Source organism: Schistocerca gregaria, chromosome 1 (genome assembly GCF_023897955.1).
Source record: "Schistocerca gregaria isolate iqSchGreg1 chromosome 1, iqSchGreg1.2, whole genome shotgun sequence".
NCBI classification, from domain to species: Eukaryota; Metazoa; Arthropoda; class Insecta; order Orthoptera; family Acrididae; genus Schistocerca; species Schistocerca gregaria.
Genome location: NC_064920.1, coordinates 461,355,368 through 461,381,958, shown reverse-complemented (window position 1 = coordinate 461,381,958; position 26,591 = coordinate 461,355,368). Strand labels below are relative to the sequence as shown.

Below are 26,591 nucleotides of genomic sequence, written 5' to 3'. Positions count from 1 at the left end.
GACTTTCCCCGATAACTGTCAGCTGCCGAATGCCATGTCGTTTTTTCCAATTTGACAGCCAACCGTCACTCGCTAGAAAATTTGGTAATTTGTGGTAAGGTCTTATGGGACCAAACTACTAGGTCATGAGTCCCTAAGCTTACACACTACTTAATTTAACTTAAACTAATTTACACTAAAGAAGACAGACACACACCCATGTCTGAGGGAGTACTCAAACCTCCAACATGGGGGGGGGGAGTCACGCGAGCCGTGACAAGACACCACCACAGACTGCGCAGCTACCCCGTGTGGCTTCACTCCCTGGAAACAAGTTACTACTCCTAAGTTGTTTGTTAAATGCAGCTCCTTTTTCCTTTTATAATCTGGCCACTGGATGGAATTCCTTTATTGCATCATCGTATGAACCATCTAAAAACAGCTACGTCCAGTTCTTCATTCTCACTCTTACGCGTAACCTTCCATTTTCCCAACTCACTATCCATTTGTGTTGAATACTGTCGAATAACATCTTCTATCTTTTTGATGTCATAAATATACACATCAAAAAAAGTTTTGCAGCACCCTGGTTCCCAGAACTCCTGAAGATAGACGTTGACTATGGATATTACAGACTGTTAAGAGATGTCACTAAACCAGTCCGAAGATGTAAACAACAAAGCATGAGCAGTGCTTATTAGATGCAAAGGGTTCGACAGTTGATCAGTTCCAGTCATTCTATCAGGAAAGAGGTACACAGTTCTTGTTGCCTGTAGTTCAACCATGCCTAGACGGTCAATATTGCGGTGCGATCATGTCTGCAATGTTACTTTGTGACAGGAAGGGCTCTCAATAAGTGAAGTGTCCAGGCATCTCGGAGTGAAACAAAGCGATTTTGTTTGGACATGGAGGAGATACAGAGAGACAGGAACTGTTGATGACATGCCTCACTCAGGTCGCCCGAGGGCTACTACTGCAGTGTATGGCTCAGAGGAACTCTGACAGCAATGCCTCTATGTTGAATAATGCTTTATGTTGAATAATGCTTTCCGTGCAGCCACAAGATGACGTGTTACGACTCAAACTGTGCACAATAGGCTGCATGACATGCAACTTCATTCTTGATGTCCATGGCGAGGTCCATCTTTGCATCTACAACACCTTGCAGCGGGCCCAACAACATGCCGAATGGACTGCTCAGGATTGGCATCACATTCTTTTCACCAATGAGTGTCTCATATGCCCACAACCAGACAATCATTGGAGACATGTTTCAAGGCAACCCAGTCAGGCTGAATGCCTTAGACACACTGTCCAGCGAGTGCAGCAAGGTGGAGGTTCCCTGCTGTTTTGGGGTGGCATCATGTGGGGCCGATGTACACCGCTGGGGTCAAGGAAGGTGACATAACCACTGTACGATACATGAATGCCGTCCTCCGACCAATAGTGCAACCATATCAGCATCATATTGGGAGGTATTCGTTTTCATGGATGAATCATCATCACACCCCCATTGTGCACATCTTATGAATGACTTCCTTCAGGATACTGACATCACTGGACTAGAGTGGCCAGTATGTTGGCCAGACATGAACCCTATCAAACATGGCTGGGATAGATTGAAAAGGCTGTTTATGGCTGATGTGACCCACCAACCACTCTAAGAGATCTACACCGAATTGCAGTTGAGGAGTAGGACAATCTAGACCAACAGTGCCCTGATAAACTTGTGGATAGTATGCCTTGGCGAATACAGGCATGCATCAATATGAGAGGAAGTGCTACTGGGTATTTGAGGTACCGGTGTATACAGCAATCTGGGCCACCACCTCTGGAGGTCTCACTGTATGGTGGTACAACATGCAATGTGTGGTTTACATGAGCAATAAAAAGAGCGGAAATGATGTTTATGTTGATCTCTATTCCAATTTCCTGTACTAGTTCCAAAACTATTGGAGCCGAGGTGAAGCAAAACCTTTTTTGGTGTATGTAGTTGCTCATACAACATTGAACTTAGCAGCAAATGGCTTTCTGCGAAGAATCTCGATTTAACTTATCTAAAATCTCTAGTTTCTGCTAGAGGTCTAGCATAATGTGTTTCCTTTTAGAAGACATCATTCTAAACTGTAAAGAAAGTTACCATTTCAAATACAGTACATAAAGCATTGTTTAACTACGCAATGTTGCACATGATAATTCGTTGGGCACGTGTGTTTGGATGTGTGCTGGATGACTGAGAGGCCGGACTAATGAGGGCCGGATTAGCGAAATCTAGTTTATATGTCGTGCTAACACAATTATACCCTGTGGTAAAAAAAAAAAAAAATCATAAAATTACTGTACTACAAAAAGATAAATTTTTCGTTATATGAATATATATTATCATAATTGTTATATTGTGCTGTTGAGTGAATTTCATTTTCTCTACATAATTTTCGATTTAATGTTCTATGCTATTTCAAGAAACACATCAACCCGTAGGGTTTCCAGATCTACAAGAGAATCTGGTTTCTAGACAGACGAAATTCAAACAACAGATGTAAGGAGATCCTTAAAAAAACAAGACGAGTACCTTTTTTTTTTTTTGCTACCACTAGAGTCGGTCAATATTTTTACTGAACATCCAATTGAGTGTAACAAAGGAGGTCATCAAAATGTACGCACAAAAAGGTTTAACTTAAGCAAGCTTTCAGAGCCAATGGCTGCTCCTTCCAGCAGAAGAGTTGCAGGGGAAAGAAGAGGGCTGAAGGAAAAGGACTGAAGAGGTTTTGGGAAAGAGGTTCAGTTCGGAAAACTCATCCAGAACTCCGGGCCAGTGGAGACTTAGTAAATGGGATGAGAAAGAAAGATGGACTGTTGGGCACTGCACTGGATAAGATTTGAAAACCTGAGAGCTTAGAAGTGAAAGACAGGGTAATATGCAAGGCAGATACTACTACTAAAACATTGTGCATGAGGAAAGAGTGAAAAGCTAAGTGCATTCAATGTAACAGAGATGGGAGGTGGACAGCGAAAAATAGACAGGTCAGAAAGTTAAAGATGTAGAAAACTAAAATGGAGTGAAGAAAGGAGTAGTTACTGTGAACAAATACTGAGATGGAAATAAGTAACATTGATTTAGGACGAGTCGGTGGCAAGAACCGAGGACATATTGCAGCACTAGTTCCCATCTGTAGAGTTATGAGAAAACGGTGTCTGGGGGAGGGAGGGGGGGGGTGGATGATGTGTGACAATTGCCTCCGGTCGGGTAGACCACTCGCCTGGTGCAAGTCTTTCGATTTGATGCCACTTCGGCGACTAGCGCGTTGATGGGGATGAAATGATGATGATTAAGACAACACAACACCCAGTCCCTGAGCAGAGAAAATCTCCGACCCAGCCGGGAATTGAACCCGGACCCTTAGGATTGACAGTCTGTGTCACGGTGACCACTCAGCTACCAGGGGCGGACGTCTTGTGGAAGAATCCAGATGTCACTTGTGGTGATACAGGCTCCGGGGCCATGACTATCATTTTGTAGAGCATGCTCTCCAACAGGATATTGTGTATTGTTGGTATACACCCTCTGCCTATGGCCATTCATCTTGACTGATATTTGGGGTGGTAGTCATGCCTATGTAAAAGGCTAAACACTGTTTACATAACAGTTGGTATATGACATGTCATTTCACATGTGGATTTCCCTTTGATAGTAAATGTTTTGCCAGTTACAGTGCTGGTATAGGTACGAGGGTGCACAGGCCAAGTCTTACAGGGGGGCATGTCACAAGCTTAGGAGCCGTAGGGTTGGATGCAGTAGAGTATAGAGGCTCACAAGGATATTGTGGAGCTTGAGAGGGTGACAATAAGCTATTCCAAGTGTGGAGGGCAAAATCTCAGACAGAATGGATTTCATTTCAGGGCATCATTTTAGGAGGTCATGGTCTTGTTGAAGTAGCTGATTAACACATTTAAGACTAGGATAATACTGAGTGACAGGTAGTGAGTTCCGAAGTTGTGTTTTGGAGGGACTGGATGTGATGGCCTGGGAAATCTGCCTTTGGACTAGGCTGGTATTGTAATTACATCCAGTGAAGGCTGAGGTAAAAATGGTGGAGTACTGCTGTAAAGAGTCTGCACCTGAATGAATATATTTGCCTAGAATGCCAACCTGTAAGAGAGGGAACATTTGACATGGAAAGGATGGCAACTGTCAGAATGTAAGTATGATTGTGTTAGTAAACATCAAGGAAAGTGGCATGGGGTTCGTAATAGGACCATGTGAAATTTAACCTTATTTAATTCCATATAGTCCTATACCGAATCCCATGTCACTTTCCTTGATGTTGATCTCATACTCATCGAAGGCCAGCTACACACTTCTGTCCACATTAAACCTACTAACAAACAACAGTGCCATTCTTTCCATGTCAAACGTTCCCTCCCACACAGCCTTGACATTCGAAGCAAATGTATTTCTTCGGATGCAGACTCTTTAAAGCAATACACCACTATCCTCACCTCAGCCTTCACTAGATGTAATTACACTGCCAGCCCAGTTCAAATGCGGATTTTCCAGACCATCACATCCAATCCTAGTACTGCTAATCCCTATATATACACTCCTGGAAATGGAAAAAAGAACACATTGACACCGGTGTGTCAGACCCACCATACTTGCTCCGGACACTGCGAGAGGGCTGTACAAGCAATGATCACACGCACGGCACAGCGGACACACCAGGAACCGCGGTGTTGGCCGTCGAATGGCGCTAGCTGCGCAGCATTTGTGCACCGCTGCCGTCAGTGTCAGCCAGTTTGCCGTGGCATACGGAGCTCCATCGCAGTCTTTAACACTGGTAGCATGCCGCGACAGCGTGGACATGAACCGTATGTGCAGTTGACGGACTTTGAGCGAGGGCGTATAGTGGGCATGCGGGAGGCCGGGTGGACGTACCGCCGAATTGCTCAACACGTAGGGCGTGAGGTCTCCACAGTACATCAATGTTGTTGCCAGTGGTCGGCGGAAGGTGCACGTGCCCGTCGACCTGGGACCGGACCGCAGCGACGCACGGATGCACGCCAAGACCGTAGGATCCTACGCAGTGCCGTAGGGGACCGCACCACCACTTTCCAGCAAATTAGGGACACTGTTGCTCCTGGGGTATCACCGAGGACCATTCGCAACCGTCTCCATGAAGCTGGGCTACGGTCCCGCACACCGTTAGGCCGTCTTCCGCTCAAGCCCCAACATTGTGCAGCCCGCCTCCAGTGGTGTCGCGACAGGCATGAATGGAGGGACGAATGGAGACGTGTCATCTTCAGCGATGAGAGTAGCTTCTGCCTTGGTGCCAATGATGGTCGTATGCGTGTTTGGCGCCGTGCAGGTGAGCGCCACAATCAGGACTGCATACGACCGAGGCACACAGGGCCAACACCTGACATCATGGTGTGGGGAGCGATCTCCTACACTGGCCATACACCTCTGGTGATCGTCGAGGGGACACTGAATAGTGCACGGTACATCCAAACCATCATCGAACCCATCGTTCTACCATTCCTTGACCGGCAAGGGAACTTGCTGTTCCAACAGGACAATGCACGTCCGCATGTATCCCGTGCCACCCAACGTGCTCTAGAAGGTGTAAGTCAACTACCCTGGCCAGCAAGATCTCCGGATCTGTCCCCCATTGAGCATGTTTGTGACTGGATGAAGCGTCGTCTCACGCGGTCTGCACGTCCAGCACGAACGCTGGCCCAACTGAGGCGCCAGGTGGAAATGGCATAGCAAGCCGTTCCACAGGACTACATCCAGGATCTCTACGATCGTCTCCATGGGAGAATAGCAGCCTGCATTGCTGCGAAAGGTGGATATACACTGTACTAGTGCCGACATTGTGCATGCTCTGTTGCCTGTGTCTATGTGCCTGTGGTTCTGTCGGTGTGATCATGTGATGTATCTGACCCCAGGAATGTGTCAATAAAGTTTCCCCTTCCTGGGACAATGAATTCACAGTGTTCTTATTTCAATTTCCAGGAGTGTATATAAAACACACAAACAAACAAACACACACACACACACACACACACACACACACACACACACACACACACACACACACACACACAGAATTTCGAGCTTTCGCAACCGGCGGCTGCTTCGTCAGGAAAGAGGGAAGGAAAAGGAAAGATGAAAGGATGTGGGTTTTAAGAGAGAGGGTAAGGAGTCATTCCAATCCCGGGAGCGGAAAGACTTACCTTAGGGGGAAAGGATAGGTATATTCTCGCGCGCGCACACACACACACACATACATACACACACATATCCATCCATACATACATACATACATACACAGACACAAGCAGACATATTTAAAGGCAAAGAGTAAGGGCAGAGATGTAAGTCGAGGCGGAAGTGTGGAGGCAAAGATGTTGTTGAAAGACAGGTGAGGTATGAGTGGCAGCAACTTGAAATTAGCGGAGATTGAGGCCTGGTGGATAACGAAAAGAGAGGATATATTGAAGGGCAAGTTCCCATCTCCAGAGTTTGGATAGGTTGGTGTTGGTAGGAAGTATCCAGATAACTCTGACAGTGTAACACAGTACCAAAATGTGCTCGCCGTGCACCAAGGCATGTTTAGCCACAGGGTGATCCTCATTACCTACAAACACTGTCTGCCTGTGTCCATTCATGCGAATGGACAGTTTGTTGCTCGTCATTCACACATAGAAAGCGTCGCAGTGTAGGCAGGTCAGTTGGTAAATCACGTGGGTGCTTTCACACGTGGCTCTGCCTTTGATCGTGTACACCTTCCAGGTTACAGGACTGGAGTAGGTGGTGGTGGGAGGGTGCATAGGACAGGTTTTACACCGGGGGCAGTTGCAAGGGTAGGAGCCAGAGGGTAGGGAAGGTGGTTTGGGGATTTCATAGGGATGAACCAAGAGGTTACGAAGGTTAGGTGGACGGCGGCAAGACACTCTTGGTGGAGTGGGGAGGATTTCATGAAGGATGGATCTCATTTCGGGGCAGGATTTTAGGAAGTCGTATCCCTGCTGGAGAGCCACATTCAGAGTCTGATCCAGTCCCAGGAAGTATCCTGTCACAAGTGGGGCACTTTTGGGGTTCATCTGTGAGAGGTTCTGGGTTTGAGGGGAAGAGGAAGTGGCTCTGGTTATCTGCTTCTGTACCAGGTCGGGAGGGTAGTTGCGGGATGTGAAAGCTGTTTTCAGGTTGTTGGTGTAATGGTCCAGGGATTCAGGCCTGGAGCAGATTCGTTTGCCACGAAGGCCTAGGCTGTAGGGAAGGGACCGTTTGATATGGAATGGGTGGCAGCTGTCATAATGGAGGTACTGTTGCTTGTTGGTGGGTTTGATGTGGACGGATGTGTGAAGTTGACCATTGGACAGACGGAGGTCAACGTCAAGGAAAGTGGCATGGGATTTGGAGTAGGACCAGGTGAATCTGATGGAACCAAAGGAGTTGAGGTTGGAGAGGAAATTCTGGAGTTGTTCTTCACTGTGAGTCCAGATCATGAAGATGTCATCAATAAATCTGTACCAAACTTTGGGTTGGCAGGCTTGGGTAACCAAGAAGGCTTCCTCTAAGCGACCCATAAATAGGTTGGCATACGAGGTGGCCATCCTGGTACCCATGGCTGTTCCCTTTAATTGTTGGTATGTCTGGCCTTCAAAAGTGAAGAAGTTGTGGGTCAGGATGAAGCTGGCTAAGGTGACGAGGAAAGAGGTTTTAGGTAGGGTGGCAGGTGATCGGCGTGAAAGGAAGTGCTCCATTGCAGCGAGGCCCTGGACGTGCGGGATATTTGTATATAGGGAAGTGGCATCAATGGTTACAAGGATGGTTTCCGGGGGTAACAGACTGGATACAGATTCCAGGCATTCGAGAAAGTGGTTAGTGTCTTTGATGAAGGATGGGAGACTGCATGTAATGCATGTAATGGGTTGAAGGTGTTGATCTACATAGGCAGAGATACATTCTGTGGGGGCTTGGTTACCAGATACAATGGGGCGGCCGGGATGTTTGGGTTTGTGAATTTTAGGAAGTAGGTAGAAGGTAGGAGTGCGAGGTGTCGGTGGGGTCAGGAGTTTGATGGAGTCAGGTGAAAGGTTTTGTAGGGAGCCTAAGGTTCTGAGGATTCCTTGAAGCTCTGCCTGGACATCAGGAATGGGATTACCTTGGCAAACTTTGTATGTAGAGTCGTCTGAAAGCTGACGCAGTCCCTCAGCCACATACTCCCAACGATCAAGTACCACGATCTTGGAACCCTTGTCAGCCGGAAGAATGATGATGGATCGGTCAGCTTTCAGATCACGGATAGCCTGGGCTTCGGCTGTGGTGATGTTGGGAGTAGGATTAAGGTTTTTCAAGAAAGATTGAGAGGCAAAGCTGGAAGTGAGAAATTCCTGGAAGGTTTGGAGAGGGTGATTTTGAGAAAGAGGAGGTGGGTCCCGCTGTGATGGAGGACGGAACTGTTCCAGGCAGGCTTCAATTTGGATAGTGTCTTGGGGAGTTTTTTATTGTGCCTGTCTACCGGCGCTTTCCCGCTTGGTAAGACTTACCAAGCGGGAAAGCGCCGGCAGACAGGCACAATGAACAAAACACACAAACACACACACAGAATTACTAGCTTTCGCAACCGATGGTTGCTTCTTCATGAAGGAGAGGGAAAGGCGAAAGGAAGTGGGTTTTAAGGGAGAGGGTAAGGAGTCAAGGAATCATTCCAATCCCGGGAGCGGAAAGACTTCCCTTAGGGGGAAAAAAAAGGACAGGTGTACACACACACACACACACACACACACACATCCATCCGCACATACACAGACACAAGCAGACATATTTAAAGGCAAAGAGTAAGGGCAGAGATGTCAGTCGAGGCGGAAGTACAGAGGCCTGACATCTCTGCCCTTACTCTTTGCCTTTAAATATGTCTGCTTGTGTGTGTGTGTGTGTGTGTGTGTGTGTGTGTGTGTGTGTGCGCGTGAGTTTCTCAGAACTCAGCAGGTGGTAACTAGCGATACAACACGTCCTCAGTTCTTGTCACCCACCTGGCCTTAGTTTACGTTAATTCTTTCCATCTCAGTATTTCTTCACAGTAACTACTCCAGTCTTCACTCCATTTTAGCTTTCTACATCTCTCATTTTTGGACCTGTCTATTTTTCGCTGTCCACTTCCCATCTCTGTTACATTGAATGCACTTAGCTTTTCACTCTTATTAACTCATGTGCTATGTTTTAGTAGTAGTCTCTGCCTTGCGTATTACCCTGTCTTCCACCTTTAAGCTCTCAGGTCTTCAAACCTTATCCAGTGCAGTGCCCAACAGTCCGTCTTTGTTTCTCATCCCATACACTAAGTCTCCTCTGACCCAGTGTTCTGGATGACTTTCCCTAAACCTCTTCAGTCCTTTTCCTTCACCCCTCTTACTTCCCCTGCAACTATTCTGCTGGAAGAAGGAGATGCTGGCTCCAGAAGCTTGCATTAGTTGAATCTTTTTGTATGCATGTTCTCCTGTTGCTACTTGGTGAGTCGATTTTTCATCTATCCAATTACACTGGATTATAGACATAGGTGTAAATGTTCATGGTGATGCTGGCAAAACTGAAATAGCAGATACTTGAAAATAGACAAAAAGTATGCTGAGAAAACCTGCTTACAATGTTTGAACAACCAGTCTCAAGATATGAATCTAGAAACATACTACAACTGCAAATTATCACTCCTGTAGGCATCATGAGAACAAGGTTATACAAATTACCACCTGTATAAAAGTGCTTAAGTAATAATTCTTCCCATATACCACTATGTGAATGGAAGGAGGAGCAGCCCCAATAATATAACCTATGTCACGTAGTTCACAATGGTTTGTAGCATATGGATGTAAACGTACACGAATTTGGGGGAGGGCGGACATATGCGTTATATGACATATAGTCATTTCTATTCACTGATTTTACGTTTTTCGGGATTCTACACCATAAATTCATAGCCCCTGTGAAAAACCCTAAGATCATACTAAAAATTTCTTGTTTTTACATTTCTTTCTAGTAAAGTCTTCTCACTTGACGTCTCGCTTGACTCTGTCCTGTATTCTTCCTGTTGACATTTTATATGACTCAATGAGTTACAAGTGGCACAAAAGACAAATGGTTCGCACTGTGAGTCATGGCAGAGCTTAGGGAATATTTCAGGTCATTGTGAAGAGGGGAGATGGGAGACATGAAATGCTGACATAATCCACCATCAGTGTTGCCAACACATCTTGCAACGTTTAGCCTCACTGCACAATGATGATGGGTCGGGTACAATCCACACTACTGTTTGCAAGAACTGGTGTAATCGTAAAGTGATGGCACTGTGAAGGTGACCAGGAACGAGGCTACTGATTTGTTGATTGCTATAGCGTCAAGTTGATGTTTTTGGTCGTGTTAGTGACAGGAGAATCTCCACTGTAACAAGAACTCTTTGAGGAGTAAGTTTGTGGTTGCACAATATGTGAAATATTTGTGACAAGGAAGAATATGCACATTATTACTCACCAATTCACTTACAGTAATTTAAGCTGTCCTCTTAGGTTCCTGCTTAACAACACACTCGAAAATCACCACATATTCATAAATAAACAGCGAAGTATTTGTGACAAGGAGCAATATGAATTTTACTGCTGCTCATTTCACTTGCATTAATGTAGGCTGTCCTCTTTAAGTTTTCGCGTATCAACACATTCAGAAAGAACCACACATTTGGAAATAAACAGGCAAGTATTTATTTCATCCTTCCTTCTCTAACCAGCCAGAAATGTTTAACAACATTGAATATTGCAGAACGATCATAACAAATATGATAACAATATGATAAAAATATTGGTAAGCAGCAAATTGCTAAACTATACCCTCTAATTCAGCTAACCATGACTTTATCCATTATGCTATGCCTTACTCATCTGAATTTTGTGTTGTGCATTAGTTATCATAAGATCTCTTGATGCCTTACATCACTGATGCTTTATTAACTGACATGTCATGATAAGTGTGACGTATTTATGATACAGTACTTTCAATGCACCATTGCCTTGAAACAGCCTACTGTGCCCTTACGTCACAAGCTACAAAGGAAATGAATAATCAAAGTGCACACAGTTCACATTGGTTGTTCACAACAGCTAGTAGAAGTTAACAGTCGAAATCCCACCAGCGACACCACCACTGCAAAAAGTAGTGAGAAGTGGCGTCCACACTGTACCTGGAAACATGTTTCTGTTGGAAACATTATTTCCTACAGTGTATCACATCTGTTTCTGACTTTATTTCTTGTCTCTGTTTCCGTCCACACTGGCAGCAAACATTTTATTTATTTATTTATCGTGACTTGTGTCCTGAAGGCCATAAGCATTTCACAGTGTTTCGTAGCTTTGTAGAGTAAGGTCACATATGTCAAAGAATTTCATAATTCGTTTTAAAACTATGATGTTATTCTGATGGGGAGTTGGTATTGTAGTTGGTAACAGTTGATAAAATGATATTAATATTCGTAACAAGTTGATTTATTGGTTTGCATACAGCTGTCATCCGTAGTGAGCAAGAACATTCTAGAGAACACCTGGCAGGATAAACTTGCTATGTATGGGAACTGAATATGGAAGACAGCTATGTTATTGTTGTTGTTGTTGTTATTGTCTTCAGTCCTGAGACTGGTTTGATGCAGCTCTCCATGCTACTCTATCCTGTGAACGATTCTTCATCTCCCAGTACCTATTGCAACCTACATCCTTCTGAATCTGCTTAGTGTATTCATCTCTTGGTCTCCCTCTACGATTTTTACCCTCCACACTGCCCTCCAATGCTACATTGGTGATCCCTTGATGCCTCAGAACATGTCCTACCAACCGATCCCTCCTTCTGGTCAAGTTGTGCCACAAACTTCTCTTCTCCCCAATCCTATTCAGTACTTCCTCATTAGTTATGTGCTCTACCCATCTAATCTTCAGCATTCTTCTGTAGCACCACATTTCTAAAGCTTCTATTCTCTTCTTGTCTAAGCTATTTATCGTCAACGTTTCACTTCCATACATGGCTACACTCCATACAAATACTTTCAGAAACGACTTCCTGACACTTAAATAAATACTTGATGTTAACAAATTTCTCTCCTTCAGAAACACTTTCCTTGCCATTGCCAGTCTACATTTTATATCCTCTCTACTTCGACCATCATCAGTTATTTTGCTCCCCAAATAGCAAAACTCCTTTACTACTTTAAGTGTCTCACAGCTTTCGTAATTTCACTTGGACATCATCTAATGATTTTGAATTTCTGGCAAATATGGTGTCACTGTTTCTTTCTCCCCCCCCCCCCCCTCCACACACACACACACACACACACACACACACACACACACACACACACACACACACACACTCTCCCTGGAAAGCAATCACAACCAGACATTCTGTTAGTCTTAGTTTTTTTGTCAACGGGAAATTCATTCCAGAGCCTTGAGTATTTATTTCACATTGCAAAGCAAGCAATTGACAACCAACCTTATTTTATTTTCTACACAGTAATCCTTAGTATTCAACCAAATGTAGTACCAATTTTCTGCAGAGCGTCTTGTTTCATTGCTGTTCTTGTACGGCTTGCTTCCTACATTCCACAAGCATCTGTCACCCCCCAACCTGCCCCCCCCCCCCCCCCCCACAAAAAGCCCTTAATGCAGCAGGAGAAAACAAAACATCTAACAACTCTATACAACAGACGACACAATGAGACATATAAACATACACTTGTGCCACGCAATGGTGACAAGCAGTAGCTGGCCTGAAACATTGTTTCCTTTGATCTTTACAGACACTGTTATGGATAGATGATTCCCTGTTTCAAAAGATATTTCAAAAGTGTGTCCACATCAAATGAAGACATGTTTCAAGCTTAGTATGTACATGGCTTGAAGTCTACTCAACCTAAGTAAACTGCCATTAGCTACTGAAGGAAAACACACACACACACACACACACACACACACACACACACACACACACACACACACCTGCACACCTTCCTCCATATATACTGACGTCTTTTACTGCACTCCAGTTTTCAGTTTCATTCATTATGTTCATCAATTTTTCTGTTTTCTGGGTGAACACAAAGGAAAGATGTCTCAAAAAAATGTGTATTTAGACACATAATTTGTGGTCATAGCCCACAGGAAGATAGCTCAATTAATTTGTACACAGATGCCAATTTTAATTTTTTGATGAGCTTCTTTAAGAACTGGTGACATTCATTACCACAAATTATTGTATGGACATTGTATAGTACATTTAATTTCCTTAATTTATATAGATTTTATGCAATGTATAAGAAAGGAGTACAATTTTTAATCATATATGCCAATTATATATGTTTTTGCCTATTTTTTTTGGGATTTTAATGTTTTCCTCAATTTTGCGGTTTTTAAGTCTGGACCTCACAAAAATGTAAAACAGAGGTTTCACTGTATTCATTTAAGCTGTTGTACAACACATACGTATTATGCAAGCTATCAAGTGACGGGAAAGATTAACAGCAAAAAATTACTAGAAAAGTCAATGCAGGTTTGTAAGTTTAACTTCAATGACAAATATATAGAAAATAAAAACGAGCATGTGAAATATTAAGTAATCAATCACAGACTTTAAAAATTAAATATTATCATGCTATTTATCAAAATCCACAAAGATATTTTCACTTAAGTCAGTGAATGTCAAAATACATTAACAAAAACTCTAATTCTCAGGAAACAGGAGGAAATGCTCTATTCACTTGCAAAACTGTGCGAACATTACTGTATCACTGATTACAACTGAAAACAATCTCATCATACAACAGCACTAATTAATGAAACACACTTACTCAAGGGTTAAAGAAATAATTTACGTTAACTGTTAATACTTGGAGACTGGCTAAGAACTGGAAATGCATACAGTGAGAATTGGAAATGCACAGAATAATGTAACAAAGAGTACACATTTTTGTGGCTGGAGTGGTTTTTACATACACCGTGGAAATCCACTGACACAAATGACTTTGACAAAGCATGACAGGAAGTGATATATGACAGATCCGACATCAGAGTACACTGCTGGTGCAGACAAGCATTTTCGAGCAGGTAGTTTAACACGCATAGTTAAAGATGGACTTCCACAGCAGATGACCCCCATGTGTTTCCTTGTTGACCCAATGACTATTTTGGTTATGTTTGCAGTGGACAAGGGATTATTGAGTCTAAAGCATGAATAATCAATGAAATTCTGTTGCCAGATGAATCACATTTCTTGATACATGAGCTCAATGGTTGCACCCTGGTGAATGGCAACTCAAAATATACAGCGTGCTGTGGGTGGGGCAGTGATCTCGGTCTGCATGGGGCCTTTAATAGTAACGGACAGCACCATAATAACTGTGGACTATGTGAAGATTTTTACAGGCCATTTACATTCCTTAATGTCTTATGTCTGCCCCTATTGTAATCACATCTTCCAATACAATGGCTGTCCACATCATGAGGCCGTAATCGTGCTCCACTGGTTTGTCAAGCATGACAGTGAACTTATGATGATGTCTTGGTTACCAGATTTGGTTGGTCTGAAGCTGATATAATACTTCTACAATGCTATAAGGTGCAAACTCCACATTTACAATCTCCTGGACTGTAATTTATGGGAACTGTGTGACGTCAGTACACCTAATTGTCAGAACTATGCCACAAAGAATCACTGCTGTACGCATTCTAAAGGTGGACCAACACACCAATTTAGCAGGCGGTCTTACAGTGTATTTAGGAGTCTTCATTCCACCTCACAAAATGTACACAGTTTGAGTCCAATTCCCATGTTTGCTTCAAAAAAGATGAGCACAAATGTGCCAGTTCGGTGAAAAGCACTATCAATTTGGAATTGTAAGGATATCCTATTTGAAAGAGTACCTATAATATTCCACAATAACTGAGTAACATACTAATTTTAATTAAAGAGGCAGTTATTGAATGTTGCTAGATTCAGGTGCCATGACCATTTTCAAGATGGGTCTCTGGGCAATAGGAAAACTGTCAGATTGTGCTAGTTGAATGAATGTGTATCCACACAGGCTAACAGTAATTTTATGGGAAATGATATGAATTTTGTACAACATCCTAGTCACATGAAACCGGTTCACTTTATAGGTAAGAAGGTTAACAGACGTCGCTTATATGACTATGCTGAAACTATAAATAAGCGAGTGCACTGAGATAATGAAGTACTATAGTTGAAGTGTTTGGTTATTTATAATTATCAGAATCGCCTTACTTATTCCCAAGGTTTATGATGCTGAATTTCATGGTAAGCAGTCTAATGATATGGTTTCTTAACACAGCAATCAGTTTTTACAAATTGTATAAATGACATATTAGTTAATTCTGATATCCATCAAAGGTTTTTTTTTCCATTTGTATTCAAAGTGGTCACAACATGATAAAATTTCTGCTAAGGCAGGTTGCTGGCTCCCAATGCTACCAAATCCACACATAAAAAAAAAACGTTTTGCGTCACCTCGGTTCTGAGAGTTCCGGAACCTGTACAGAAAATTGGAAGAGAGATCAACACAAACAACATTTCCATCCTTTTTACTGCTCATGAAAACCACATTTGCATGTTGTACCACCATACGGCGAGACCTTCAGAGGTGGTGGCCCAGATTGCTGTACACACCGGTACCTCTAATACCCAGTAGTATTTCCTCTCGCATTGATGCATGCCTGTATTCATCATGGCACACTATCCACAAATTCATCAAGGCACTGTTGGTCCAGATTGGCCCACTCCTAAACGGCGATTTGGTGTAGATCCCTCAGAGCGTTTGGTGGGTCATGACATCCATAAACAGCTCTTTTCAATCTATCCCAGGCATGTTTGATAGGGTTCATGTCTGGACAACATGCTGGCCACTCTATTTGAGCTATGTCATTATCCTGAAGGAAGTCATTCACAAGATGTGCTTAACATTCACAAGATGTGCATAATGGTGACACGAATTGTTGTCCATGAGGATAAATGCCTCCCCAATGTGCTGCCAATATGGTTGCACTATCGGTCGGAGAATGGCATTCATGTATCGTACAGCCGTTACGGCGCCTTCCATGATCACCAGTGGTGTACGTCGGCCCCACATAATGCCTGACTGGGTTGCCTCCAAACACATCTCCAATCCTGAGTGGTCCATTGGGCATATTGTTGGGCCCATCTGTACCACGTTGCAGCGTGTCATGGTTGCAAAGATAGATCTCACCACGGACGCCGAGAGCGAAGTTGCGCACCATGCAGCCTATTGCACACAGTTTGAGTTGTAACACGACATCCTGTGGCTGCATAAAAAGCATTATTTGACATGGTGGCATTGCTGTCAGGGGTTCTCCGAGCCATAATCCGAAGGTAGCGGTCATCCACTGCTGTAGTAGCCCTTGGGCAGCCTAGGTGAGGCACGTCATAAACAGTTCCTGTCTCTCTGTATCTCCTACATCTCTGAACAATATTGCTTTGGTTCACTCTGAGATGCCTGGACACTTCCCTTGTTGAGAGCCCTTCCTGGCACAAAGTAACAATGCGGACGTGATCAAACTGCGGTATTGACCATCTACGCGTGATTGAACTGCAAAGAACACGAGCTGTGTACCTCCTTCCTGGTGGAACGACTGGAACTGATTGGCTGTCGCACTCCATCCATCTAATAGGCACTGCTCATGCATGGTTGTTTACATCTTTGTGCAGGTTTAGTGACATCTCTGAACAGTCAAAGGGACTGTGTCTGTGATACAATATCCACAGTCAACATCTATCTTCAGGATTTCTTGGAACTAAGGTGATGCAAAACTTTTTTTTATGTGAGTACAATACAATGTGCATATATTAAAAACAAAGATTCCAAGACTTACCAAGTGGGAAAGCGCCAGTAGACAGGCACAATAAAAACACACACAAACACACACACAAAATTTCGAGCTTCGCAACCGGCGGTTGCTTCGTCAGGAAAGAGGGAAGGAGAAGGAAAGATAGTAGCAAAATAAACTTGTTTGTAAAACATATCTACTATTTTAAATTACCTAAAAGACTGCAGGTTTTCGATATGTCACAGGACATATTATATGAAATGTGCATACAACTTATTTGATAAGATACTTTCAGACCTGTGAAAACCTTAGTAAATTTCTTACAAGTACCAGAAACTATTTTCATTATTCTTTACTTTTTATCCAAACTTCCAAAATGATGTTGAATGCACTACAAATGAATTTTTGTTAGTGAAGAAACCTTGAAGCCATTGGGTATATGCATAATACAGAAATAAGTTTTTGGATTGTTGTTCAGATAACAGATACTGAACCTATACAATATTTTTCTATTTTTTTTTTTAAAAAAAGAAAAAAAAGAAAAAAACCATGTTTTACTAAAGTGACTTTAGTCTCTGGCTTTGAACAAATTTTAACAATCTTTAAATAAAAATCTGATTATTGGTTGCTGTCTCCAATCCACAGAAACTCAACTATAAAAAAATCACAATGCAATGTGCAATCATATCTCAAGACGTTCATAATAAGTACAATATATCAATCTGGTAGATAAATATTGTTAGAAATTTTCAGTGATCTTATTTACTGTATTTCCAGTAATTTACAAGGGTGATGCTGAAATAATTACCTGTGAGAAGCATGACGCCACTAGATACTTATAAGCCTTGCTCTGTGGGTTTGATAATGTGTGACGCACCATTTCTTGCAATTCTGCCTCTTCAAGTTGTGGTGGTGGTAAGAAGTCTGACTGCAGTAATTCCAAGGAAGTAGGTCGAAGACTAGGATCATGGTTGAGCAACCACCTGTGACAACCTATAATATTGCATCTATTTCTGACAAAGTATGCATTGAAATATGTTAAATGTATGCCATCTTACTGCAACAACAACAACAACAACAACAACAACAGCCACAAAATGATGTACAATATAAATGGGCTCATATTTAGAGGGAAACTATATACACAATTATTCTCACCGTATTATATATGTCTGTCTGGGCATTTTTTCTTCATTGAAATCAGATGGAAGAATTATATCTTTGCTGCGCAAATTTACCAACACTTTCACTCTCTCCATCCCTGTTTTCAGTGGATGATAACACATTTCGAAAAGAATTATGCCCAAGCTATAGATGTCCACCTTCTGTAACAAATGGAAACAGAAAGTCATGTAAGAGAATTAGTAATAGTAAGTATGTACTGCTTGTGAATTTCCAATTCCAAAAATTTACTAGTGCTACCAATAACAAGAACTGAAGACAAATAGAATTATTCTCATTTTTCAGAAGAGCTCTATAATCACACTTGAGGTTTTTAGAAAGTAAGTGACCTAATGAGTTTTTTCACTACCTCTCTCTTGGAATTAAGTTAATCTTGCTCAATACCCATGTACTAACCAGTTTGATTTTGTCACTCAAACAATTGATATGACGCTTTTTATTCAGCACTATAATATCTCACAATCAATCCCTTATGTCGTGATTCAAAACTAATATGAAACAGTTGATCTTGCACGGTACTGAACTGGGAGTATGATATCAAAATCTTATTTTTAGCATGTGTGTGACAAGTGTAAATATTTACAACTGTGCTCTGATTTGTCAATCATCTTCAAAAGTCCTTGCAGCCATTAGAGAAATGCTTTTTGTCCTGCATGTCATTCCTTTGGTGTCTTCATTGAAGTTTACTGTATTCTTGTTATGACTAAACTATCCACAATGACTCTTCTTTAGCTCTTATACGTATCCTATTCAGTAAAGGTCCCAAAACAGAATAACAGTACTAAAGAATGGATTGAACGAAAATTTTTCAAACAACCAACTTATTTTCAACACTGTGTGTGTGTGTGTGTGTGTGTGTGTGTGTGTGTGTGTGTGTGTGTGGTGTGAGAGTGAGAGTGAGAGTGAGAGAGAGAGAGAGAGAGAGAGAGAGAGAGAGAGAGAGAGAAGAGGGGGGAGCAAAGGGGTATGGGGAGGAGGGGGGGAGGAGGGGGGGGGGAGGAGGAGACTATTCCATCCTGGTTTTTTCATTGTTTGAAGCCAGACTACAGCAGCAATACAGAAAATTTAACACAAGTGCACATAGATATTAGTTTCCTTGTACAGTCTTAACATGTGCTGTGGTCATCCTGTGGAGAAAGAGAAATATAAACTAATAAGAGGCAATGTCACTCTGTATATTTGCCTACTGTTCACATAAAATCATCATTCACTTTGTTCTTGTGGAATGGCAGTCTCTCTATGATGTTCTGAGGCACCTACATTTCTATGGCCCTATTGCACTTTTTAGTCATTGTTCACAAACTTCTAAATCCGGGTGTATACACATACAAGGAAAACAAATACCCGGTTTTTTCCCAGATTTCCTGGTTAAAAATACACCTCTTTCCAGGTGAAAATGCACTTTTTTGTGTTAAGTGACAGTACAGTTTCCCTCAAAATCCTGGCATAGAACTTCCTTGTACTTTAGAAAACGAACCCCCAGAAAAGAAAAGCATTTTGCAAAGATCTTTGATTTAAAGCAGCATATATATGCTGCATATTTTCATATTACAATACATTGCATACTTTCGTATTATGAAAGTATATACACTCCTGGAAATTGAAATAAGAACACCGTGAATTCATTGTCCCAGGAAGGGGAAACTTTATTGACACATTCCTGGGTCAGATACATCACATGATCACACTGACAGAACCACAGGCACATAGACACAGGAAACAGAGCATGCACAATGTCGGCACTAGTACAGTGTATATCCACCTTTCGCAGCAATGCAGGCTGCTATTCTCCCATGGAGACGATCGTAGAGAAGCTGGATGTAGTCCTGTGGAACGGCTTGCCATGCCATTTCCACCTGGCACCTCAGTTGGACCAGCATTCGTGCTCGACGTGCAGACCGCGTGAGACGAAGCTTCATCCAGTCCCAAACATGCTCAATGGGGGACAGATCCGGAGATCTTGCTGGCCAGGGTAGTTGACTTACACCTCCTAGAGCACGTTGGGTGGCACGGGATACATGCGGACGTGCATTGTCCTGTTGGAACAGCAAGTTCCCTTGCCGGTCTAGGAATGGTAGAACGATGGGTTCGATGACGGTTTGGATGTACCGTGCACTATTCAGTGTCCACTCGACGATCACCAGAGTTGTACGGCCAGTGTAGGAAATCGCTCCCCACGCCATGATGCCGGGTGTTGGCCCTGTGTGCCTCAGTCGTATGCAGTCCTGATTGTGGCGCTCACCTGCACGGCGCCAAACACGCATACGACCATCATTGGCACCAAGGCAGAAGCGACTCTCATCGCTGAAGACGACACGTCTCCATTCGTCCCTCCATTCACGCCTGTCGCGACACCACTGGAGGCGGGCTGCACGATGTTGGGGCGTGAGCGGAAGACGGCCTAACGGTGTGCGGGACCGTAGCCCAGCTTCATGGAGACGGTTGCGAATGGTCCTCACCGATACCCCAGGAGCAACAGTGTCCCTAATTTGCTGGCAAGTGGCAGTGCGGTCCCCTACGGCACTGCGTAGGATCCTACGGTCTTGGCGTGCATCCGTGCGTCGCTGCGGTCCGGTACCAGGTCGACGGGCACGTGCACCTTCCGCCGACCACTGGCGACAACATCGATGTACTGTGGAGACCTCACGCCCCACGTGTTGCGCAATTCGGCGGTACGTCCACCCGGCCTCCCGCATGCCCACTATACGCCCTCGCTCAAAGTCCGTCAACTGCACATACGGTTCATGTCCACGCTGTCGCGGCATGCTACCAGTGTTAAAGACTGCGATGGAGCTCCGTATGCCACGGCAAACTGGCTGACACTGACGGCGGCAGTGCACAAATGCTGCGCAGCTAGCGCCATTCGACGGCCAACACCGCGGTTCCTGGTGTGTCCGCTGTGTCGTGCGTGTGATCATTGCTTGTACAGCCCTCTCGCAGTGTCCGGAGCAAGTATGGTGGGTCTGACACACCGGTGTCAATGTGTTCTTTTTTCCATTTCCAGGAGTGTATTTGAAGTCAAAAAAGGCCCCGGGAATAGACAACATTCCATTAGAGCTACTAATAGCTGCGGGAGATCCAGCCATGACAAAACTACCATCTGGTGAGCAAGATGTATGAGACAGGCGAAATACCGTCAGACTTAGAATACAATAATTCAAATCTCAAAGAAAGCACTTCTCCACAGGTGTGAAAATTACCAAACTATCAGTTTAATAAGTCACGGCTGCAAAATACTAGCACAAATTCTTTACAGATGACTGGAAAAACTGGTAGAAGCCAAAATCTGGGAATATCAGTTTGGATTCTGTGGAAGTGTTGGAACACATGAAGCAATACTGACTCTGACTTATCTTAGAAGACAGAGTAAGGAAAGGCAAACTTATGTTTCTAGCATTTATAGACTTGGAGAAAGCTCTTGACCATACTGGAATACTCTCTTTAAAATTCTGAAGGTGGCAGGAGTAAAATACAGGGAGCAGAAGGCTATTTACAATTTGTACAGAAACCAGATGACAATTATAAGAGTCGAGGGACACGAAAGGGAAGCAGTGGTCAAAAAGGGAGGGAGACAGGGTTGTAACCAACCCCAATTTTATTCAATCTGTATATTGAGAAAGCAGTAAAGGAAACAAAAGAAAATTTTGGAGTAGAAATTAAAGTCCATGGAGAAGAAATAAAAACTTAGTGGTTTGGCGATGACATAGTAATTCTGTCAGAGACAGCAAAGGACCTGGAAGAGCAGATGGGCAGAATTGACAGTGTCTTGATAGGAGGATATAAGATGAACATCAACAAAAGCAAAACGAGAATAATGGCAAGCAATCAAATGAGGTCAGGTGATGCTGAGGGTATTAGATTAGGAAATGAGACACTTAAAGTAGTAAAGGAGTTTTGCTATTCGAGGAGCAAAATAACTGATGGTGGTTGAAGTAGAGAGGATATAAAATGTAGACTGTCTATGGCAAGGAAGTAGAGAGGATATGAAATGTAGACTGTCTATGGCTAGGAAGTAGAGAGGGTATAAAATGTAGACTGGCTATGGCAAGGAAAGCATTTCTAAAGAAGAGGACTTTGGTAACATCGAATATAGATTTAAGTGTCAGGAAGTCTTTTCTGAAAGTATTTGTAGTATGGAGTGTAGCCATGTGTGAAAGTGAAACATGGACAATAAATAGTTTAGACAAGAAGAGAATAGAAGCTTTCAAAATGTGGTGCTACAGAAGAATGCTGAAGATTAGATAGGTAAGTAATGAGGTGGTACTGAATAGAGTTGAGGAGAAGAGGAAATTGTGGCACAACTTCACTAAAAGTAGGGACCTGTTGGTAGAACACGTTCTGAGGCATCAATGGATCACCAATTTAGTATTTGAGGCAATTGTGGGGGGTAAAAATGTAAGAGGTAGACCAAGAGATGAATACATTAATCAGATTCAGAAGGATGTAGGTTGCAGTAGTTACTCAGAGATGAAGAAGCTTGCACAGGATAGAGTAGCACAGAGAGTTGCATCAAACCAGTCTCTGGACTGAAGACCATAACAACAACATATTCGAATTCCACCAAACACAGCACGTTAGTTTCTGAAGCACAGGAATTGAGATTATGATGTGCTTTTGTAAGCCAAGCATTGTTCATGGCTCGTGATTTTACCAGCCAATGATATCCGATAGAGCATAGGACACGTGATGTCATCAGTCCATTGCAACATCACTGTTAAGTAGTGTGAACACACAAACAGGAAAAGTTAATGGTTCAAATTAAGTAGCTAAAAGAAAAGCTAAGCTTTAATATACAATACTGGTCTTTTTTGGGTGTTTTCTACTTTACGATACCTAAGACAAATGTGCTTGTAAAATTTTAAGTAATTCCATACATGTCTGGTCTTTTGGATCTAAATTCTTCTAAGTGGCTTGCCCGCAAAGTGTTAAGCTTTAAATAAAAACAAAACTCTCAGTGATTTTACAAATTCAAAGCAATTATGTGCAAGTAACATAATTCATGTTGCATAAAATGAAATTTACTTTGAAAGTAATGATTTTCAAGCCACTATTCACAACACTTTCTTGTATCCTGTTAGAACCCATTTCGGCATTTGTCAGAGTGCCAGAAAACAGGCATTATTGCACATGCACAGCTACGATGATACAGGAAGCCCGCATGTTTGTAAGTACACAGGCTTAAAATCTCTTATATTATGTTATAAATGAAACAGGACAGCAGAGGACACTCCAAAAGCATAGGAATTTCGTAAACAATACCAAAATGTGTAATTCGGCTTAAAGTGCACATTCATATGTCCAGACTCACAAAGGAGTAGGGCACAACCTGATGTTAAGCTTTTCAGTGTGGTTTTGGGGATGCAAATTTTCTTGGAGCACCAGTACCCTGTTATCTCATGTTTGGTTCTTTATTATGGGGTAATGCTATACATGCCAGAAGATAAAAACGTGCACTTGAAACAGTTGACAACAGCCAAGAGTGTTTCAAATAAATTGACTACGATTGTGGAAAAGATTAATAAAAGCAAAATTGACAAGAATAACTTCACTGGTCTGCAAGGCAATTAATGCCTGACTGCCAAAAACCTAGAAATAAAATAAAATCAGAAAACTGAAACTAATAATATATTTCAGCCTTTCATAATTGTGTGAATGTATTTTAATTCGCTTGATAGCTCCAGGCCACAGAAATCCATTTTGTTGTCTTTTGACATAAGAGCTGTAAACAAAGAGGAAACAGCAAAATCACTAAATGTAAACACAGCTTATGTGGAGACTACCTGTATCCCCATTGTAACTCAGACTGCTCTGTGCATGCTAGAATCTTGCAGCTTCGGCGCACCAGAAAATTTTGTTCCAGGTAAAGCCTGCTGCTTATTGCTAATGCTGATACAGTTAACAGCCCCACTTCAAGTAGTCAGAAGCAGGAGAATGTGCTGTTCATAAGGGACTCAACTTTGCGTGTGCATGAGCCCATTGGCAACTGCTCAAACGAACTTAATGTAAACCATTGTGATGTCATGCTCATCGGAAGCAGTTTGTTGTTATGAAATATTGCATAGTCTTTGTCCTAAAGCCTTTGACACATTTTGCTGTTAGTAGACGATAGTGTGTGACTGTTTTCTTGTTGTAAACGGCACATTTCCTTTGCAACTTAAGTTTTATTTTGGTTTATTCCCCTTCTTTATGTTTTATTGCTGCAGTATTATTCTGCAGTAGTGGAATAAAGTAAAATTCTTTGCTAAAGTATCAGTTCTTACCAGTTCAAACCACAAAAATTTAACAGAAAACAAAAACAATGAAAAATTCCAAGAATTCTAAAAATTTCCTGTGTTTTTCCTGGATGAAAAATTTCCTGGGTTTTGTCAGAAGCACAATGTCGCAAGATAAACCACAAGTTGTCGTAAAACATATGTTCATTCGATCATGTTCCACTGTGGTTTCTTACAATAGCCACAGGTGGTAGTGTTCTATCTTAACTATGCTAACTGTGTATACCTTCGTATCTGTATATCCAGATGGTGTGGTCAATATATGGGCATGTAGTGGGCAAAACCCACAATGAAATAAAAAGGGTTGTTGGCTGTGGATGACGAGTGGTGCTTTCACAGTACATGTGGAAGGTGCAGTGAACTCCTTAGAGCAAGAGGAACACTGACAGAAAGACTGCCTTCGAACTTGCATAATCTGAAGGTATAAGTTGCTTGAAAGGCTTCAATGTTTGTTGGGGTATATGATTGTCATTATTCAGAGTAGTTAAGAATTGTCTTTCAGCACCAACCTGCAGGAAGTAGTAGTCCGATGAAATCAAGTTCGTACCTGACTGTGGTACAGGATAGATGGACCCTGAGAACTTTTACAACAGCAACTGTAATTATCTACAAGAATTAGAAAAATGTAATGCTGAATTTGAACGACAGATCCAATGCAAATGTTACATGCTCACACAGAACTACCCAGAGTGTACGTTTAATCACAAAGTCCAGAAAACTGGATGGCTGTCAAAACAAAGCTGATATGTCGATCATGTTGTTGTCAGTCACTTGCATGTCTTCCGAGTGCCTTGCTGTCATACTGTTGATGTTAGTCAACAAAACATATTTAAAAAAATAAGTGACTGTGACAATTTTCTATTACACATGAGAGTACAAAAAAATTATTTTAAGAATTACAAAGGTGGGACCTTGACTCCAATATAATCTTAAAGTTACATACTTTCTAATATTTCCTACTTTAAGGGTACTGAGTTGAAACTGTTGAAGAAATGCGAATTCTTAAACTCCATCATTTAATTTAGGAACTCATTTTTCCACTTTTGGCCATGGATGAGTAATTGCATTTTCTTTTGTTTTGACCGCCATATCAAATTCCTACACTGACGATTTGTCTTGTGACACTGTGTTTCGAGTTACATTTAGTAGTTTGTGAACAACAGCTATCAACATCAAAAGAGCCACAGAAATTTAGGCTCCTCAACAAATCACACAAAGACTGACATGCCACAAAACAAAGTGAGGATTACTTAAAAACTTTTCATGTGAACAGAAGACTAACATACGAAATGTCATCATTTGTTATTAAGTTATCTTTCTCTTTCTACACAGGATAACCACACCACATGCCAAGACTACACAAAGAAACTTATGTTAGATGTTTCTACTGCCATTCTAGTGTGACGATGAGATCTATCCTTGAAATATGTTGCTAATTAAATAATTTTTGTTGTCAACAAATTTTTAAGACTGGTAGTGCTATCTGAATACCTTTTCTTGAAAAGTGTGTGGTCAGCTCCTAATAAACTTTTACCTAAATTCTTGTAACATAACAATTTAATCTGCACCATCACACATACCTGATTGTAAACTACTTTGCCACCTGCACTCCCTAATTCTGGGGAAACGTATAGTGCGGTGCCAACCTGACCAGTCATTGATCCATCTCCAATATCATTTGAAAATGACATTTGGTCAGATACTATGTTGTTGGGCTCCAGATGTGCAAGTGCTCCAGGTCTATTAAAAAGAATAATATTATGTAATAATATTGTAAGACTTCACACAATTTATATATCAAGCTTCCAAAAAAGACCACAAGCTATTAAAAACATGTAATGCAACTAACAGGACATATAATAGATATAAAAAGTATCTCAGCACCAATCAAGAAGTGTGCTAGAGGCACAGTGACGTCTGCTGCCACGCAAAACATACAAATAGTGTCTGCAGTCACAAAAAAGAGAATGCTGTGGAATAAACAGAGGTTTCTTGTAGAGCTCAAAGGCTTCCAACATCTTTGAAAGACTGGTGCCAATGATATGACAAGATTGTGTGTGAAATTTCAGTCCTGCTCACAAAACACATGTCAGTGGTTTCTATTGCCACAATCAGGTAGAAATAAATAAGTATGTGTGCATCCAAAAAGTGCCCAAATTGAGTTTATTTATATATGACACACACACACACACACACACACACACACACACACACACACACACACACTCACACTATAGTATTACCATCATGATTATTTCATGT

General features: G+C 42.1%; 1 protein-coding gene across 1 annotated transcript in view; it reads right to left on the bottom strand.

Moving 5' to 3' along the window:
• Nucleotides 1–26,591, bottom strand: part of LOC126352433 (eIF-2-alpha kinase GCN2) — a 284,800-nt gene that overhangs the window by 62,087 nt on the left and 196,122 nt on the right. Inside the window, exons 17-19 of the mRNA XM_050002687.1 lie at nt 25,910–26,069; nt 18,034–18,200; nt 17,684–17,858 (exon numbers count right to left, since the gene is read on the bottom strand). Of these exons, the coding sequence (XP_049858644.1) occupies nt 17,684–17,858; nt 18,034–18,200; nt 25,910–26,069 (502 nt within the window). The remainder of the gene's footprint in view (nt 1–17,683; nt 17,859–18,033; nt 18,201–25,909; nt 26,070–26,591) is intronic.